This window comes from Parasteatoda tepidariorum, chromosome 1 (assembly GCF_982258835.1).
Source record: "Parasteatoda tepidariorum strain Cologne lab strain chromosome 1, Ptep-v5.0, whole genome shotgun sequence".
NCBI lineage: Eukaryota > Metazoa > Arthropoda > Arachnida > Araneae > Theridiidae > Parasteatoda > Parasteatoda tepidariorum.
In genome coordinates this window covers 71,070,923-71,090,250 of record NC_141755.1, presented here as the reverse complement: position 1 = coordinate 71,090,250, position 19,328 = coordinate 71,070,923, and the positions used below count along the sequence as shown (strand labels likewise).

At 30.9% G+C, this 19,328-nt stretch overlaps 1 protein-coding gene across 1 annotated transcript; it reads left to right on the top strand.

The window, feature by feature from the left end:
* The first annotated feature begins 8,040 nt into the window (after positions 1-8,040).
* On the top strand, positions 8,041-12,621 carry LOC147816509 (uncharacterized). The gene is made up of 2 exons (XM_087156753.1): positions 8,041-9,610; positions 9,746-12,621. Exons 1-2 carry the CDS (start codon positions 8,041-8,043, stop codon positions 12,619-12,621), a joined length of 4,446 nt encoding a protein of 1,481 aa, XP_087012879.1.
* The last annotated feature ends 6,707 nt before the right edge of the window (positions 12,622-19,328 follow it).

Below are 19,328 nucleotides of genomic sequence, written 5' to 3'. Positions count from 1 at the left end.
GGTAGTTTCACAAAATCAACTTTAGGAAAAACGGTAGTTTCACAAAATACTTTTCTCAAAATTTTATTTTTGTATCCCTTAAGACACGATAAACTCATAGTTTTACCATATTTTTGTGTTTATTTTTTAATATAATTTTTAATTTTTCACAAATTATGTCTAAATTTTCGCAAAATAGGTACCTCTCAGAAAAACCTAGACAGACCCCTGATATTTATAGTTTGACTAAAGTAAGAACTCCTCTAGATCCGTGGAGGTGACTATGGTAACGAGATATAACTATTTCAAGTAGGGGCTTGGGGTCACTGTTTAGAACAGGTTTTGGCTCCTGTCAGCGAGAGAAAAGGAATCTTTTTCTTTGGTTTATTGTGTTTGCCCTAGAGTGAAGAGAAGTTACCCTCCCTGAAATGCGGTATTCTTGTTTCCATAGCAGCAGACAGCCTCAGATTTTGTCTCAGGGGAAGTTCTTACCGTAGACAAACTATAGACACATTATAAAAACTAACATCCTTACCAAAATAATCTAAATGTTGTTTATATAAATGTTTTTCTGTTTTGAAAGAATTATCAGACACATAACAAGAATTAAGATTTTCTACCAGAATAATCTAGATGTTGTTTATATAAATCTGATTCAGTTTTGAAAGAATTATCAGACATATTACAAGAATTAAGATTTCTCATCAGAATAATCTAGATGTTGTTTATATAAATCTGATTCAGTTTTGAAAGAATTATCAGACACATTACAAGAATTAAGATTCCTCACCAGAATAATCTAGATGTTGTTCATTTAAGTCTGATTCTATTTTGAAAGAATTATCAGAAACAGTACAAAATGTCTCCTCTTCAGAATGAGGCTTATCTTCCAAATGAATACGATAATGTTTGGTTAAATACTCTTTTCGCGCAAAAGATTTATCACACAAATCACATAAAAAGGGCTTCTCTCCAGTATGAGTTAGAATGTGTCGATTCAAATTACAACTCGTTCTAAAAGATTTATTACACACATCACATGAATATTGCTTCGCCTGCATATGAACACGGCTATGTTTATTTAAATATTCCTTTTGCATAAAAGTTTTATTACAAATATTGCAAGAATAAGGCTTCTCACCAGTATGAATATTATAGTGTTGGCTTAACCGAGCTTTTTTAGTGAATCTTTTATTACACACACTGCATGAATAAGGCTTTTCCCCAGTATGAACAAAGCGATGTTGGATTAAACTGCACTTGTGTAGGAAAGTTTTATCACACACACTACATGAATAAGACTTCTCTTCAGTATGAATTAGACTGTGTTGTTTTAAATAATATCCTGATGTGAAAGATTTATCACACACACTACATAAATAATTCTCTCCAGTATGAATAGCATAGTGTTGTTTTAAATTCGATTTTGATCTGAAAGTTTTATCACATTTATTACAAGAATAGCGCTTTTCTCCTGTATGAATAAGATAGTGTTGTTTTAAATTAGATCTCGTAGTGAAAGGTTTACCACATACGTTGCACACAAAACGCTTTCCTGAAAGATCACGATAATCTCTAGTTAAATAAGATTTTCTTGCGAAAACTTGTTTACCCGTATTACACGAATCCATCTCTTTTGCTCCGTCAAGAAGAGACGTGAAAACTGAGAAATATATAATAAAAACATTAAAGAAGATTCAACCATAGTCCGTATCCAGCTGTCTATTTCTGTCTACCTGTAATACTGTTAAAACTTAATTCAAATATTCTTTTTTAATGGATAACACTGTGAAATATAACTGTAACTTCTACTTAAAATTTTAATAGTGTAGCATCTAGTTGTTGCGAATATTAAGTTATGTAATATGAATTAATCTTAATTATGCATTCTGAATGGGAAAAAAATCTTAGTTTACATTAAAAAAGGATCTAAAGAAACATAAATAATAGAGCAGATAGTCAAATCATTTCTGCAGATGTTTTTTCATTTCACACAATGTTGGAAGAAATAATCATTATTATTTATTTTTTGAAATATCATTTGACGTTTTGATAATTATTAAATTATTTACAGTTATAAGTTGCAATTCTAATTCCTATAAAACTCTTTAATGAAGAAATAAATAAATAAATAAATTAAAATAAGTTTAACGATAATATTAATATTATCTGATCTATAATATATTACCATTTATTTTATAACTTTCTCTCTCTTCTCACATCTATAAAATTTGAAAGCCAAACGTCTGTAAATATTTTTTTAATATTCTTTTCCTCAAAAAACCATAAATAATGAATTTCAACTGTCAATCCACGTTGTATTAACGAGATAGGTTAACTGGCTTAACCAAGTAAATTCTAAAAAATCCGAAATTTAATTTGTATATAACTACGTAATTGTAAGAAATATATTTAATAGTTTTAGTTTAATGTAAAAAAGACTTAAGTGTAAAAAATTTTTCGTGCAATAATGTCAGTTTATAATATGAAATTAGTTTCTCTAGTGCATCCAGGAATTTCATTCTAGTAAATTCGCAATCGCAACGAACTATAAGGGTCGTTGTCGTATGAGACGAATACCTGCGATTTCCATATGAACAGTCATTCAGTTGCTCTGGAGACGTCTTTAATGTAGCGTGCAGCATTGTAACGTTCTTTCTTTATTGTAGCCTATTAAATTTAAAAAAGAAAAATGCTTGACATTCTTTCTTATGCAAGCGAAAACAAAACGGTATCTCCTTTTTTTTTTTTTTTTAAAGAAGGAACATCCAGAACACACCGGAAAAAATTTGCAAATAAACAGAAAAAAAAATATAAGTTTTCTTTGAAAATTTCTTACTCATGTCACACATTTCTTGAAGTATTTCAGGTTTTTGTAAAAATGCTTCTTAATTTCAGGATCGGTTCTTTGTTTGAGTATTTTAATCTATTCCAATCCTAATGAAAATAGCTGTTGTAAAGTTTATGGCCGTGTGTGATATAAAATAATATAATTCAACAATTTAAAAAAAAAATTGTGCTGAATCAGCATTTTTCATTTATTTTGATGTATTTCCTTTCCTTCAGTGTCTCGTGCATGTGGTGAGTACATTTTGTCATTTTCTCGTTTGGGCATGCGTTCGTTTATTTAGTTGGAAACATCATCTCACCGTGTTAAATGCTAAGCTTGTATCTGGATATAGCAAGTCATTGTCTTATTTATCTTTTATCTATGATTTTGATTAATTTTAGTTTTCACCCTTATTCCAAATTCGGTGATACCAATTTATCTCCAAACCTCATACTTTGTGACCTTTAGAACCTATTGAGTTATTTTTAATCCTACGATAACATTGTACTACCATTTTTCCTTAATGTTCACATTCCCCTTAATTTAATTACTCTTGATCCTATTTCCGGCCTTAATTTGTTTACTTGAAATAAATAATTGTCTGTTTTTTCACTCAATGACTATATCAAAATACAAAATACTATTTCGTTCAATTCCAAAATAGTATAATATTTTTATTATGATGTATATATATTTACATAATTTTCGAAACCATCTCGTCACTAATCATTCATTTAATGCATTATAATAATACATAAAATAATTTACTCAATTTGCACCATATTATATATTTTTTAAAATGTAACATATTATTATATTATTTTTTTTAAAATGTTACATATCGCTCATGGGCTGCAATAGTGGCACGCGTTTTGCAAAAAGCACGGCAGGTGTAAATATGAAAATACACATTCTTTCAGCAGCAATAGTACTTGCACAACTCATAATTCAACTTGAAGGTAATCTTCATTTAAGCTAACGAAAGTATTTCTTATGCATTTTGCTTAGTGGTGAAAACTTTAAGCCCATTTATCTCAAAACTTGATTTTTTTTAGTTGTGCCGCTATTGCAGCCCATGAGCGATATTATTAAATTTTTTTAAATGTAACACATGCCTTTCTGTTTCGGTTTTATTTGGGTGCTGAAGTTCTGGAGTGGATGAGGTTGTGGATTTGTCAGTGGTCTACTTCTTTCAATGAGATTGGCTTTGATCGTTTCGTCTTTCAGAATATGAACGTTGCTATTAATTATCTTTTAATGATAAAAAAATAAATTGCTGCTTTAAAGATGTTTTCATTTGATTGCCCTTTTATGTAATTTAGAAATGTTTATTTTAGCGTAAATTTTTGAATGTTCACATTGTGATACAAAGTTATGTCTTATCATCAACGAATAATACTTGAGAACGTTCCTCTGTGATCATTATTTATTATCATGTGTATTTTTCAAAGTTTCTTTCCATCCTACTTACAGTGGTGTCCCCTATGACCTATGAACTTGTTTAGAAAGCAGTTGAGTTTGCAAGATTTGAATAGGAAACACTCTACAAATAATTTAATTCTGTTATATGATAAATTTTATAAGCAAAGAAAATAAAGATCTTTATTGATGACTCACCGAAAAGCATACTATAAACATTAGCACTTATCATTTTTCTTTTTTACAATTGTTTACTTTATTTATTTGCAATTATTTTAGTATCAGCTTGAAAGAATTAATGACACATGGAAGGCATATAAATATGTATTCTATTCAACATTGGAGCAAATTTAAGAACAATAAAATTGAAGGAAAATTAAAATGTTTAAACCAAAATGCATTTTACTGATGGTCCTAGGAAAAAAAATAGTCTTTCGCTCTCATTTCAAACACTCGAAATACTTGTTCCCGTCAAGTTACAATTTTCTTCTTACGTAGTCTGTGGGAAGCTAATATTAAATCCATGAAGAGAATACTCTTGAAAGCCACAAAATCTAACTTACTAAATTTTGAAGAATTGACTACGCTCGTAGTGCAGATCGAAAGTATTCTCAACTCACGCCCACTTTCGCCCATGTCATCAGACCCTAACGATCTGCAGCCGTTGACACCAGGACACTTTATAGTTGGAGCTCCGATTATGTCATTTCCTGAACATCATACTGCTCCAGATTCTTTTTCTCTTTCTTCTAGGTGGAGCCTGATTCAAGGTCTGAAAGACAGCGTTTGGAATAGATGGAGCCATGAATACCTGAGTCAACTACAAACACGTTCGAAATGGACTTGTCAACAAGAAAATCTGAAAGTTGATCAACTAGTCCTTCTTAAAGATCCTAGTAAGACAGCAATGTAGTGGAATCTGGCTAGAATTGTGAAAACTTATCCTGGAGAAGACAATCTTGTCAGAGTGGTTGACGTCAAAACAGCTAGAGGAACTTTTCGCCGAGCCATCTCTAACATACTTCCACTACCGGATGATGTTGGACTAACATCCAACGGGGGGCGGGATGTTCCCGTCAAGTAACAATTTTCTTCTTACGTAGAAGTAACGACGCGCATGCGCAATGAAAAAAAAACAAGAACTGAATGTAGCTGTTGAGCTTAAAATTGCAATGTAATCTCTTTTCTTTTCTCTTATTAAATACTTAAAATATTCTTAGATTTGACTGTTGAATTAGAATTGCGTTGATTTCCTCTTAATCGAATTTTTAGAATTACTTTGATCATTTCCTGATAGAATTTCTAATATCAGATTTTATAGATGAACCACCGTTAGCATTTTGGTGCATACGCAGCGAAACAACATTCTTGTTGTTATAGATCAGGGATCCCCAACCCTATGCCCGCGGGCACCATGGCGCCCGTCGATTGGTCTATGTGTGCCCGCTGTCCAACGATAGAATATTTGTTTTCCATTTTCCCATAAAATGCTATGCAAAGTTTATGCTATGCAAATACATACATAAGTGCACTAGCTCAGTAAAGGCAAAGTACTTGATAGATTTCTACTTTAAGGCTACAGTGGACCTTTATATTGCCAAAAATTGATAAAAATTTCGGTTTTCTTTTTGGACATATTTAGACACTTGTTTCATTGCTTTTTCAACTGAAATTTTTTTTTTTTAAATTTCGTCATTTTTTGAGAAGTTATAGGGTAGTTTCGTTTTCACATTATGAAGCCACGCCCCTTTTCTTACTCAAAAAGCTGTTTTTCTCAAAATTGAAATTTTGTTATGTTTCACGTATTCAAAATGTTCCAGTCGACTTTGTTTTCATCCTATTGAGATGAAATTTTTTTCTAGTTATTTATATGTATATTAGATTAAGTTTATGCATTTGTTTCTGTTTTATAACAAGTAATAAAAGAGTTATCGGGTTTCATGTACCTAACGACCTTTATTTTGAAGCAAAAATCTACATAAAATTTGTTTTTTGGTCATAAATTTAAAATAAATTTAGGAAAATTCCTATATAATGCATAAAGCTTTTAACATTTATCTCAAAAAAAAGAATATTAAAAAAAAATATATATAAATTTTAATTTAAGCCGCTGGGAGCATTTTAAAATTGATGAAATTTTTTTAAAAAATTTTAAATTTCTCAAAAATGGTCCAAATATTTTTTACAAAAATTTTTGCAAGGGCATATCTTGATAGAATACATAAGTTATAAAAAAAGTTTTAGTGTAGCATAAAAATTAAAAAAAATTTTTTTGAACGTCCACTGTAGCCTTAATTGAAGAAATAAAAAATTATCCTTCAACCAAAAATCAAATGTTTTTAGAACTAAGAGATTCTCTTTGGCTAGCAGATTTGTCTTTCATAACGGACATAATGGAAAAGCTAAATAATTTAAACTTGGAGCTGCAGGGAAAGGGCAGACATATAGCAAGAATGATAGGGGCTTTAAACTCGTTCAGAGCTAAGCTAGCTTTGTGGATATCACATTTGAAAATGAAGTCTCTTGTGCATTTTCCAAACATGAAAAAAATTATATGGGAGAGTGAAATTGACTTATCAACATTTGTCATAGACCTCCAATTGCTTCAAGATCAATTTGAAAAGCGCTCTGAACAATTAAATTTTTTGTGCATTATAAGTTGTGGTACTACCTATGTCTATCAACCATAAATTTATCCTGAAAAAATAAATGGTGCCCGCCATTCGACCGATATTCTTGTATTTGCTCTTAGGTACAAAAAGGTTGGGGACCCCTGTTATAGATTGTTTCGATTTCGGATTGATCAGGAAGTGTAAAGAAAAGAAAGGTAGGAATATTTGATAATTTGATCTATATGAAGATTTAGATAATTTGATGCTTCAAATTTAAAGTAGTTGTTAGTTGTTTTGTAGAAAGTTGCTTTGTTTTGATTGTGTGATGCAGTATTTGTTTACATATTTACTAAATATTGAAGCATTATACAAATTATAAATTTGATTATTAGTGTTGATAAGAAATTTTAAAATATGGAAGAATTAACTAAACAGAGAAAAATTAGAGGCGTTTTGCGTTCTAGCATAACAAAATATATTAACAAATTAGAACAAGAATTTGATGAAATAAATACTGATACTGAACTAGAACAACATTTAGATTTTTTGATTTGTAGATTAAAACAAATAAATAATTTAGATAATACTATACAATCTCTAATTGTAGATGAAAATGATTTTGATGCAGAAATTGAATCTGCAATGGAATATGGTCAGAAAATTATTTTATGGAATTCGAAACTTTCTTCTAAGATAAAATCCTTTCTTCGTAATGCAACTGCTAATAATTATGATAGGGTAAATTTAATTCAGGCACAAGAACATTCCAACAATACTATAGCCACAGAAGTTTTGAATCGGAAAATAAACAATAATGTTAAACTTCCTAAATTATCGATAGAAAAATATTATGGAGATCCGTGTGTTTGGATAGAATTCTGGAATCAATTTCAAAGTACAATTGATAAAAATGAAACATTATCTGTAATAGACAAATTCTCGTATTTAAAATCACTTTTAGGAGGTGCTGCAGCTAATGTTGTTAATGGGTTTTCGCTTTCTGAGGAAAATTATGGAAAAGCTGTTAAACTATTAAAAGAAAGATTCGGTAGAGATGAATTAGTTATAAATGCTCATATGAACAAATTGTTAAATCTCTATCCTGTTAAAGATGCTAATAATGTTTTAGGATTAAGAAAATTATATGACACTTGTGAAGTACAGATTCGAAGTTTGGACTCTTGAAAAGTAACTTCCGGAATGTATGGACATTTATTGTACCCCATTTTGATTAAATTAATTCCTGAAGAATTAGCTTTAAGCTTTAACCGTAGAAAATTAGATAAAGCAAATCTAAGTGATTTTGATGTAATGGAACTGATAAATTTTCTAAAAATTGAAATAGAATGTAGGGAATCTGTTTCATTCCAAAACTCGAGGGTAGATAGAAAGAAAAACTTCATTAATCATAATACTGTCGCAAAACAACAATTTGGCAATTCGCGTGAGTCACCTCGAAATCAAAATCGCCCTTTCAATTCAAATGTAAACAAAACAGTAGAATATTTAGCTCCTGTCACAGAAAGTAATTGTATCTTTTGTAAAGAAACTCATAATTCGGAACACTGCAACATTGTAAATATTGATGAAAAAAAGGATTTGTTAAAAAAAGAAGCTCGTTGCTTTTTGTGCCTTCAAAAGAATCATAGAATTAGAGACTGTAAGAAAAGGACATTTTGCGATATATGTAATCATAAACACAACAGAACAATTTGCTATCAATTTGGTAAAGCTGAGGATAAAAACGAAACTAAAATTGTTACTGCTATTTCGCAATGCCATGAAGTTTATAAAACTGATTCGTTGATTAAATCCACTATTGGAATTTATTTGCAAACATGTACCGCTATGATTAAGTCATCATTAAATGAAGAAACTTCACCTGTTAGAATATTATTAGATAATGGATCCATGCGAGCATTCGTTTTAGAAGAAGTTTCAAAAAGATTAAAACTACCCATTGTAAGATCGGAAACTTTATCTGTTTACGCCTTCGGAGCTGATGGAGCTCAAGAGAAAATTTATGATGTTGTTAAAATAAGATTAGCTAATAGGGATCAAACTTCGTTAAATATTGAACTTGAAGCTCTAGTCACCGATCAAATATCTGCTACTAATTTACCTGCACCTGATACCAACATTTCTAAAGCATATAAGCAGTTGAGAGGCTTACAGTTAGCTGATTCCTATGACTCTAAAGAAAATAAGATAGAAATTTTAGTTGGAGCTGATTTTTATTTTGACATTGTCAGTGGTAGAATTCGAAGATTGAACGACAAGCTGGTCGCTTCAGAAACCATTTTTGGCTGGTGTCTTCAGGGTCAAGGAAGCATTCATAAAGATCTATGTAGCTTCAAAATTATCGTCGAAGAAAAATCCATCTCCGATCAACTAAGAGAATTTTGGGAGCTGGAAAACTTAGGGATTAATGTGGACTCAGAAACTAAAGATAAAGTCGAAAAAGAGATAATGAAAAAATTTGAAGAAGGAATTTCATATGCAAATAATCGCTACAAAGTGAAGTTGCCCTGGAAACCTGAATTAAAGAGTATGTTACATAATAATAAGGTAGTCGCCAGTAGAAGATTTCAGTCTTTGAAAAAATCTTTCATCAACGATCCAGTCTATTTTTTTGAATACAACAAAGTTTTAGAAGATTATCAAAAAGAGCACATTATAGAGCCTGTTACAAAGGAAAACGAAACTTTGAATGATGAGAATTGCTTCTACTTGCCTCACAGAGCTGTGGTCAGAAATGACAAGAGTACAAGTAGATTACGAGTCGTCTTTGATGCATCATCGCATTCAGCTGGATAGATTTCACTAAACCAATGCTTGTATACTGGACTTAATTTATTACCTGATCTTTTTCTTCTTTTGATTAGATTTAGACTTCATCCTGTAGCTGTGACTGCTGACATCAAGCAAGCTTTCCTGCAGATTGAAATTGATGAAGAAGACCGAGACTACACCAGATTTCTTTGGAACAAAAGCCCAGACGATTTCAGTCCTGATGAGACCTACCGGATGACAAGAGTTCTGTTTGGTGTGACATCTCCTTTTCTACTTAATGCCACCATAAAACATCACTTGAAGAGGTATGTACAGAAATTTCCTCATACTGTTCAACTGTTAAATAAATCGTTGTATGTTGATTATTGCCTCATAGGCGAAGATGAGGTAGAAAGTGCTCTGACTACTTGTTTAGAGAGTTATGAAATTTTTAAAGATGCTAGCATGTGTTTGAGAAAATGGAAAACAAATTGCCCAGAACTGTTTCACAAGTTGAAAGAACATAAATTAGAAGTAGATGACATAACTGATTCTTTTGATCAAACTTTAATACCTTCAAAGGCCCTGGGAGTTGCATGGAATCCCAAGGAAGACTATTTTTACTTTGATACTCGAAATGTTGAATTATTCCTTAAGAAAAATAAGGGGACTAAAAGATATATTTTACAAATTGCAGGTCGCATATTTGATCCTATTGGATACATTGGGCCATTTACTATTCGTATCAAATGCCTGATACAAGAAATATGGTGTTTAGGCTTAGATTGGGATGAGGTTGTACCAAATAAAACCATTGAGGCATTTAATAAATGGTGTGATGATTTAAAGAAATTGAGTTACATTCGATTACCGCGTTACTATTTCTCACATGCATTACCTAAACATATAGACAATATCCAGTTACACCTATTTTCAGATGCTTCCATCAAAGCTTATGGAACGGTTGCCTATCTAAGAGTAAAGCTAAACGATGGAAACATCATAACTAGTTTTGTTGCCTCTAAAGGACGAGTTTCGCCGTTAAAGATGCTCTCTTTACCTAGATTAGAACTTATGGGAGCACTTTTATCTGCTAGACTGAGTGAAAAAATCATAGAAGGTTTGGAATTTCCAGTTGAGCGAATTTTTTGGACTGATTCGTCTATTACGTACTTTTGGATAAGAGGTTCACCAGATAGGTTTAAAATTTTCATAAAGAACAGAATTCAGGAAATTCACAAACACAGTATTCCTTCAGAATGGTTTCACTGTCCTGGAACGGATAATCCAGCTGATTTAATATCACGTGGACTTTCGGTTTCAGAATTAGAAAACAGCGACTTTTGGTGGCAGGGTCCACTGTGGCTGAAAGAAGATGAATCGTCGTGGCCAAAATCTTTAGAAACACACAAAGAACTTATTGCAAATCCAGAGACACTAGAAATTCGGAAAGTTTTAACTTTAAACACAAACGTCGCAGAGAGAAACGAAAACATCAACAATTTCCTTAATCGATACTCCTCTTTCACTAGGTTGGCTAGAATTACAGCTTATTGCTTAAGATTTCTTAAAAACTGTAAAGACACAAATAGAAAAGGGGATAATTTAAGTACATTCGAGCTACAAAATGCTACACAGGTGTTAGTAAAATGTGTGCAATCTATAGAGTTTAGCTCTGAGATTAAATGCCTAAAAAACAAACAGCCAATTCCTCAAAATAGCAAAATCATATCATTAAATGTGTTTATGGACGACAATGGACTTATGAGAGTTGGTGGTCGCTTGAAATTCTCCGAGTTAACAGAATCACAAAAATATCAAATGCTTTTACCGAAATCTCATCACCTTACACAATTAATCATCGAACACTTTCATAACAAATCATTACACTCGGCAGTTCAGACAACACTTTATTTGATTAGAAAATTTTACTGGATACCTTCTGGACAAGATAGAGTCCGAAGATTCATACATAAATGCTTGACTTGTTTCAAGACTAAGACACAAACTATTAATCAAAAGGTGGGTAACTTGCCCAAAGATCGGATCGTACCATCACGACCCTTTGATAAAGTTGGTTTAGACTTTACTGGTCCCATATTAACAAAACCTAATTTGAAGAGATCTAAGGTTGTAATTAAATCTTACATCGCTATATTTATTTGCTTCAGTACTAAGGCTACTCACTTCGAGGTTGTCTCAGACTTGACAACAGATGCTTTTTTAGCTTGTTTGAGAAGATTCATTTCGAGACGTTCAAAACCGTCGATTATTTGGAGTGATAACGCATCTTACTTCAAAGGTGCAAGAAATGTTTTGAACTCAATGCTTGAACTTTGCCAGTCAAACTCTGTGAAGAACTTTAGTGCTGAAGAGGGAATTCAGTGGCATTTCACACCGCCTGCGTCTCCTAACTTTGGTGGTCTGTGGGAAGCTAATATTAAATCCATGAAGAGAATACTCTTGAAAGCCACAAAATCTAACTTACTAAATTTTGAAGAACTGACTACGCTCGTAGTGCAGATCGAAAGTATTCTCAACTCACGCCCACTTTCGCCCATGTCATCAGACCTTAACGATCTGCAGCCGTTGACACCAGGACACTTTCTAGTTGGAGCTCCGATTATGTCATTTCCTGAACATCATACTGCTCCAGATTCTTTTTCTCTTTCTTCTAGGTGGAGCCTGATTCAACGTCTGAAATACAGCGTTTGGAATAGATGGAGCCATGAATACCTGAGTCAACTACAAACACGTTCGAAATGGACTTGTCAACAAGAAAATCTGAAAGTTGATCAACTAGTCCTTCTTAAAGATCCTAGTAAGACAGCAATGCAGTGGAATCTGGCTAGAATTGTGAAAACTTATCCTGGAGAAGAGAATCTTGTCAGAGTGGTTGACGTCAAAACAGCTAGAGGAACTTTTCGCCGAGCCATCTCTAACATACTTCCACTACCGGATGATGTTGGACTAACATCCAACGGGGGGCGGGATGTTCCCGTCAAGTAACAATTTTCTTCTTACGTAGAAGTAACGACGCGCATGCGCAATGAAAAAAAAACAAGAACTGAATGTAGCTGTTGAGCTTAAAATTGCAATGTAATCTCTTTTCTTTTCTCTTATTAAATACTTAAAATATTCTTAGATTTGACTGTTGAATTAGAATTGCGTTGATTTCCTCTTAATCGAATTTTTAGAATTACTTTGATCATTTCCTGATAGAATTTCTAAAATCAGATTTTATAGATGAACCACCGTTAGCAATACTTAACGAATTAAAAAAAGAAAACATAAACACCTAAGCATTATATTGAATTAAAATAATCTAAACACTTAAACGATGAAAAAGAATTTCTCAAATTCAAATAAAAATAAAAACGGAAAACGAAATAAACTGACCGTTATAAGTCGTGATAAGTTATAAGGCCGCTATAAGCTGGCCTTATAAGAAATGTTCACTTATGAATTATTGATAGCAAAATATATATACCTTTATACGCAAAAATGATTTTATCTCATACTGCAGTCAGACCCTTTTGTAGACGTTTTGGCTATAATTTGTTTCGATAAATTAATTTATCTGAAGCTTTTCTGAACACATGCTATTTTTTAAACGCCACCCTTGCTATGTACTACTAGGATCTTTGCTGAACATGATTTATTATTTATAAGATATGCTCACTTATGAATTATTAATAACAAAATATATATACCTTTATACATAAAAATGAATTTATCTCATATTGTAGTCAGACCGTTTTATAGACGTTTTGGCTGTAATTTGTTTCTGTAAATTAATTTATCTAAAAATTTTCTGAAAACATGATATTTTTTTAACATTTTTTTACTATGTACTACTAGGATCTTAGCCGAATCATTACTTATCCATATGAAATGTTCACATATGAATCATTAATAACAAAATATATCTATTTTTATATGTAATAAAAATAAATTTGTCTCACTTTGTACTCAGACCAATTTGTAAGCGTTTTAATTGGCTTTAAAATCGCATGGTATGATCCAGCTTTCCTCACTGACTCCCATATTTTTGGGTTGCCACCAGCATAAAATTATTAACAGACTTTAAGATATTGTTTACCTACCAAATATTTTTACATCCCTAATTTAGAGGTATGTATCTTAATTTCCTCTGCTACTATTTGATTTTGATTGTTTTTTACATTAAAAGTCTAAAACTTAAGGAGTTATTTTTTTATTATTACAATAAGTAATTTTATGATATCTTATTCGCGATCGCAACGAACTATAGGGGGCGTTGTTGTATGAGACGAATACCTGCGATTTCTATATGAACAGTCATTCAGTTACTCTTGAAACGTTTTTAATGTAACGTGTAGCATTATAACGTTCCTTCTTTATTGTGGCTTATTAAATTTAAAAAAGAAAAATGTTTGATATTCTTTTTTATGTAAACGGAAAAAAAGGGTATCTCTTTTTTTTTTCAGAGAAGGACCATCCGAAACACATCGGAAAAATATTTGTAAACAAACAGGAAAAAATATGTACATTCTTATTAGAGTTAAAACCTTTTGACTGGGAAATAGTTTTACTAAATTTAATGATATAACATGAGAGGCCCTTTTAAACTTTACATTCCATAGTTTCAAGAATCTTATTACCTCGAAAATTAAAATGAACAAAAAGTAGGACATGAAGCCTCATAATTTTATGTAATTTAATTTCGTAAACAAAGTTTTTTGACAACAATTTATATCAAAAATTTTAAGTTTCAATAAAAATCATTATTTGGAAACTAAAAAACGTAAAATAAAGAATGCTTTCGAAACAAAAAAACAAGAAAAAAAAAAAAAAAGAAAAAAAAAAGACAATTCTTTTCTTTTTTGACGCCATTTAGTACTACGAAAATGCGTCTTTGGGATTCGCCCAAAACAAAACAAGATGCAATTTTATTTTTTCTGGAGCGAAATATCTTACCGAAAAAACGAAAATGTACCAATTCCCATGACATGAAACTTTATCTGAGTAAACGTGTATTCGGAAAATGTTATTTCATTTGGAATCTTATTTATTAGAGTTCATATGGCGACAGCATCTGGTGAAAGAAAATAGAGATTCTTTTGAATCTATGGTAAACTCTATATCGGCCCATTTTCCACCGAAATCAAATTGACTACTTTGATTTTAAATAAAGTGTTTTTTTTTGGATGATTTGTCGCAAACATTTTAAGTGTAGATTGGTGGCACTTAAAAACCGCCAAATCTGTAGCTGTGGTGGCGTTAATACGTAAGTACCGAATTTTTATTCCATACTTTTCTGAATCATATTACTTCAAACATTAGAATATGGAAGAAGTATATATAAACACATAATGTTATACCATTTAATTTTTCAAATAAATTATTTTGACAACAATTTTTATCAAAAAATTATAGATTAAAAAAATGTAAAATAAAGAATTCATAGGATTAAAAAATGATTTTGAAAATTCCTCATATTGAAATAAAAACTTTTATATTGTTTCTTTTTTTCCTTTATTGCAGTTCTTAATCAGACGTGAAAACCATTCTGTAGAGAACTATCATCAAATAAGAAAAAAAATTATTTACAAGCAAATTTTTTATTATAAAAATCATAACACTCACCTGTTATATAAATCCGCAGAATTCCAAATGAAATGTTCTTCGTTTGAAAATTTTATTCTCAAATAATATATGCATAGATTATCCCTTCATTACTTTTATATAACATACCTCACATCAAAATTTTATAATTGTAAGATTTCAATACGAATTTGAATATGTAGCTTAAAAACAGAATATCTGAATTCTAGTTGAAATTATTCTTTCAAAACTAAAAAATACTTACCAAGAAAACAATAAAAAATTTATTAATAATCAGCACAAATGATACTATTTCAAGTAATTTGGATGATTCTTTATTGTTGCTTTCCGAATTATATAGATACAGAAATATATACTATTCTATAAAGAAGGAGAATATTCTATAACTATTACAGTTCTGTACGTTCTGAATTCGCATTTATTCATTAGAATGACGAAAGCAATGTTGACTTCACTTTAATTTGTAATGAATTGAAGACAGAAAAAAATATTTTACTGTAATGCACACATCTGTAACAGCAAGTGATCATGAAATCGGAAATTTATGTTGTTGGTAATAGAAAGGTAAAAATTATTGAGAAATTTTTCGTCAAATGCTTGGCGTGTTCTGCTTCCTGCGTGTTCTGCTAGAAAGCATTCATGCAAAGTTTCAAGCAATTAGATTAAAAATTTTTTGAGATATTGAATTCAAAGTGAAGAGCGCAATTATTATAACTACCAAAATTAATGATTTTTGAAATCATCTTGCTTTTTGATTAAAAAACTTCACCTACTTCAAAAATATACAGATTTAATGTAACAGTCAACATGTTTCAGTTTCAAGCGCTCAAACATAGGTGCCCATTTTCAAGACTTGCCAGACGTGAATGAGAAGAAACAAAAGTGATTTGAAATATAAAACGTAAAGTAGAGTGCCTGTATTTTACTCTAGGCACTCTAACGTAAAGTTGCCTACGAACGCGCTTGAATATGTCGACTTTTATATCCAATCTGTATATTTTTGATATGAGTGAAGATTTTTAATCAATTAATATCTTACCACTTCAGTTTCTTAAGATTATTTATTTAACATCATAACTTCTGTTCGATTCGACATAGAAACAAATCTGAAACTGTTTCAGAAAGATAAAAGTTCATAGTTTTATTATGTATAAGAAACAGATTGATTTTTTTTTCAAAATCGGCTTCAAAAAGGTAGTCGAGTACCTTAAAATTTCAAAAATAAAAAATAAGGGACACCTTTATAGTATATGCCTTTATATAAAACTTTCATATGGTAATTGATAAAAGGGAGTTAGAAAATTCAAGGGTTTACCTTTCTTTTCGTAATATTCTTGAATATTATGAATTTTACCGATATATCATTTGAACTAGACGCAAAGATGGTAAAAAGGAAACAGTGAAATAAATTTGAAAAAACGAAGCCTAAATTACATAGTATTGAATAAAAAACAAATAACAATGTCATCGGATTTTTTTCCCAGTCAGCTGCGGTGCACCTTATTGATTTTAGATTCAAAATATGGACTTTTTCAATAATAATACTGCATGATTATACAGAAAAACAGTTCTATCTTAGTGTTAACTATATATTCAGTTTAATGTAGATTAATATTTATATATTATTCAGTGTTATTTACCATGTTGCTGTTAGGGACAAGACTTCACACCAATATTACTATTTTGTTTTGTTTTCATTTAAAATTTTTTTATTTATTATATACTAATATGCATCGTCACTTTTCAATCAGTACCAGCTGTTATTTCGCTAATGGCCAGCACTTATGTTTTTGTTGGGATCTTATCCTAACTCCACATAATAATTCTGGAACCACAAATCTTACTGAACAAGTAACCAATGCACTAAATGATACGGCATCTGTTGGAATATTTATTATAAATTTGGTAAATATTTTTCCCTGTTGTTGGTGTCATGCAAGTAAGAATTATGCTATCGTATATTTCAATAGATGAAAATTAAACTAAAGTTACATTTTTGAATAAAGGACGGATCATTTTGTAAGTAATGAGCTTAAATATTAAGGAACTTGTAGTCAAAGTACTAACTTTTTGTTTGTAATATGTAACTGTTTAAAAAATTGTTACTCGAACTGTTACTCGAATACTCGTTTTTCGAATCGGGAAAAATGTAAATAATCAAACCATTATTAATAAACCTTCAGCTTATCTTCTTCTTCTTCTTCGGCACGACGGCCCCTTACAGGCCTTGGCTGCCTCCACCACGTGTAGCCTCCCATCCATGGCGACTTTTTTCCAGTTGTAAATCTTAATTACTTTGAGATCTTTAGTAGTGTCATCCAGCCATCTAGTTGGAGGTCTTCCTCTGGCCCATAATCCAGAAGGATTTTTAAAATTGGCGATTCGTACTGCATTGTTTTCTGGACCTCTCCAGATATGGCCAAGCCATCTTAATCTATGCCTTCGGCTTATACCGACACTATTAAACAACTTATTACAATTCCATTATTTATTTATTATTATTATTTGTTGCCATTACGTAATTAAATTAAGCAAATAATGTATTTAGAAGTTTATTCCATTTAAATAAAGATCAAATGTTCTCAAAATCATCTGGCGTGATGCCAGTTACAATAATACTAGAGGTACTAATTACTATAATTAATGAAGCATTATAATAGTATGGAGATTTTCGATGATCCCCGAAATGAATAAATACCTTTTCTCCATTAATTTTGCTTTTTAGTACATAATTTGTTTAAATTACAGTTGAATTTAAATAATTAACTTTAATTGAAACTCCTTTCAAACGGGTAACTATAAACAAAATAAAAGCGGGGCTTCAGACAACTTTATAAAGTCTAATTTAGTGAGCAATTCTCACATGCCGTAGACGTTGATCACTACTTATTTGACTTAGATAACGTAATGTAAATCACAGCTCCACGCCCAGACAATATTTTTTTTTAACGCGAAGAACAATCTATATCGTTCTCTCAATAAGATAAAAAAATTAAGTGAATATCTGTTTAAAAATTTTCTATGTTGTTTCGAATTAATATTACAAATTCAAAATGTATTACAAATTTAATATTACTGAAACAAACTCAGGACTTTGAAAAAAGAAATAGTCACGTCTTGCCATGACGTCACGGGTGAGCCGAATACTTCCGTTAAAGTTCTTTTTTTTTAGGGCAGGTTTGGTGATTATTTACGGCCTTCGAAATAGGTATTGATATTAGTTCTCAAATGATCATAAAAATATTATTGCCTTTACTAATTATTTTCGAGAATTGCAATTAATTAATTTTAGCAGCAGATACAAATTGAAATAAAAAAGGAAGTTTCAACGAATGGAGGTTGTTAATGGAAAAAGATATATTAATTCGTCTATGAGAACCATAAAATACTGCTATATTTTTATTGACGCCAATGATGCTTAATTAATGATAGCAATTGGCACAAATTGAAATAAAATACACTGATGTTTTTGTTTAAAAAAAACTGAATAAAAGGAGAAAAGGCATTTATTCGTCCAAGAGAACCATAAAAAAATGGCATATTATTTAGCGCCAATGATGCTTAATTAATTTTGGTAATAGGTACTACTGGTATTGCATTAAATTTAGTTTTTTTTTCAGTAGGTACTAAATATACTATTATTGGTACTAAGATACTTACTATAGGTACTGTGGAAACAGGTTTTTATGGCCTTCAGAAATGCATATTTACAGAAGATAATTGTTGATTATAGTTATCTTTCGCCTCCAGGAGTTGACCTAGAGCAATAGCATTATGCCGAATGATACTAAATATAGTTCATCTTTATTTTGATGAGGTGGATATATTAAAACATAGTTTGCTTAATTTAACAACGCAAAGCCGCTAGGAAGGGAAACAAATAATAATAAATTAAAAAAGGATTTTTTTTTTTTAACTTATTTAAATGTGTCGGTATGCATCTTTCACTTTTGTGCATAAATTTGCAGTGTTGATCAATATCAATTTATTGATTATTTAAATATTTTCAGCGCGTCCAAAGAATGGGTAATCAGCTAGTTATAAATATAAGTGGCCAGGGTTAGTTGATAAAGTTAGGGATTATGTACGCAAATTTAGCGTTGATCACA